Genomic DNA, 2,105 nt, shown 5'->3' with positions numbered 1-2,105 from the left:
AACAGGACTTGATTTGGGCCCTAGCACCCTGATAAATAGCTGGGTGTGGTGGCTCGCACTTGTAATCCCTCCTCTGTGGTAGCAGAGGAAGAAAATATCTCTGGGGTTCACTGGGCAGCCACTCTAGCTGAGTCAGCAAGCCCCAGGTTATAGAACAGTGGTTTTCAACCTTTCTAATGCTGCACCCCTTCAATACAGTTCCTTGAGTTATGGTGACCCTCAACCGTAAAATTATTTCATTGCAACTTCATAACTGTAATTTTGCTACTGTTATGAATAAGATATGCAGAATATCTGATATGTGACCCTGTGTAAAGGTAATTTGACCCCCCCCCACACATGTTAAGAGTCACTGCCCTAGTGAGAAACCCTGTCTCAAAAACTAAGGCCGGGTGGCTTCTGAGGAAAAGACTTACATCTGGTGTGCACATGCATGCACACAAGCACACATTTTTTTAAAAAATTATCCCTTGGGATGTACCTCAGTTTGTGGAACTTTTTTTTCTTTTTGCAGAATAGTTATTAAGGTTGCTTAATATATAATTTTTTTTTTTTTTTTTTAGTTTTTCGAGACAGGGTTTCTCTGTAGCTTTGGAGCCTGTCCTGGAACTAGCTCTTGTAGACCAGGCTGGCCTCGAACTCACAGAGATCTGCCTGCCTCTGCCTCCTCAGTGCTGGGATTAAAGGCATGCGCCACCACCGCCCGGCTTAATATATAATTTTCATTCGACATTTTGGAAGTCCTTTATTGTAAAGATAATCTTTTGTCTGGTGACAGACAGCAGCCACAGCGATCATTCTGGCCCTCCACGCTGGATGAAGTCCATTTCTTCCTGAGATATAGGTTTCCTTCTGTACTTCTGAGGTAATGTTTTTTGTATTTCTGCAGTGTCTGGTGGCCCCGGATGCATCAGCAGATCTGGGGATTTGCTTCCTTTAGAATGCTGTGAAATTACAGAAGAGTGGGAGGGTAGCCCAGCCAATCTCAAAACGTCTGAGGCACTGAGTTTAGGATTGTCTCTTCTGTCAGGGAACCTTATTAATGGAGTATGTGGCTTCACTACCTGCACAACACTGCTGGCAGAAGCCATCTTGCTGCCCATCGTGACCCCCGAGCAGGGGCCAGTTTGTGGAACTTTTGTGTGGTAGCTATTCTTGGTTGTCTACTTGACTACATCTGGAATTAACTCAAAAATGGAGGGCAAACTATGAGGGATTTTTGCTTAATTTGAAGTAGGAAGATCTACTTCTAATCCAGATACTTGAGGAAGGAAGACACACTTTTAATCCAGATCTGCTGCGGGAGCTCCTTCTGCTCCTTTAGCCAATAGCCGTTGAGATACCAGCCCACTGGGGTGTGGTCTCTTTCTCTTTAAAAAGCAGCAGCAGCCCTCCACTCTCTCTCTTGCTCCAGCTACTAGACTCCTTTCCTGGCTGTCGTGTAGGACGGTATTCTGTAAAATTTTCCCCTCAGATAAATAACCCTTTGAATCCAAACTGGTGTGGGATTGTTTTGTGCTTTATCTGGCACCCAACTTTTGGTTTTAGAACCAGGTCCTGCTTGTTGGGGGTTTCTGTTTTCCCATTAGGTCTCACAGCCAGCAGGCCCCAAAGAAAATCACACAGAGGACTGTATTAATGAAAAACTGATTGGCCCATTAGCTCAGGCTTCTCATTAGCTCTTGGTAGCTTTATTAACCCATTATTCTTATCTATGTTAGCCACATGGTTCAGTACCTTTTTCAGCGGGGCAGGTCACATCCTGCTTCTTCAGTGATCTGAGCAGGACTCGGAGGAATGGGCTTCCTCCTTTCCAGAATTCTCCTGTTCTCATCACCCTGCCTCTACTTCCTGTCTGGTTGACCCACCTATACTTCCTGCCTGGCCAATCAGCATTTAGTTAAAACATGACTGACAGAATACAGACAATTCTTCTGCACCACAGATCGTTTTTTGACCTGGGGAAACCCACCTCTAACTTGAACCACATGTTCTGCTACAGCCTATATAAGGACATGGAAGACAGAACGGAAGCGTTTGCTCTTTGCCTGCTTGCTCTCTTCTCACTAGCAAGTCCATTCCTTCACTGACATTAGAGCCTACTG

The 2,105-nt window shown here is 45.0% G+C and overlaps 1 protein-coding gene across 1 annotated transcript; it reads right to left on the bottom strand.

Annotated features, from left to right (window-relative positions):
- Positions 1-794: 794 nt before the first annotated feature.
- LOC121446755 (28S ribosomal protein S36, mitochondrial-like) lies at positions 795-1,117 on the bottom strand. The gene has a single exon (XM_041649526.1). It carries the CDS (start codon positions 1,101-1,103, stop codon positions 795-797), a length of 309 nt encoding a protein of 102 aa, XP_041505460.1. The 5' UTR covers positions 1,104-1,117.
- Between the last annotated feature and the right edge of the window lie 988 nt (positions 1,118-2,105).

The sequence above is a fragment of the Microtus oregoni genome, unplaced genomic scaffold, assembly GCF_018167655.1.
Source record: "Microtus oregoni isolate MIOR12 unplaced genomic scaffold, Mior012 000004F_ref0000308, whole genome shotgun sequence".
Classification (NCBI taxonomy): Eukaryota; Metazoa; Chordata; class Mammalia; order Rodentia; family Cricetidae; genus Microtus; species Microtus oregoni.
Note: the sequence above shows the minus strand (reverse complement) of the source record. Positions and strands in the feature narration are given on the sequence as shown.

Coding starts and splice junctions, on each gene's coding strand:
- LOC121446755 (XM_041649526.1), bottom strand. CDS start 1,103: ATGGGCAGCAAGATGGCTTCTGCCAGCAGTGTTGTGCAGGTAGTGAAG.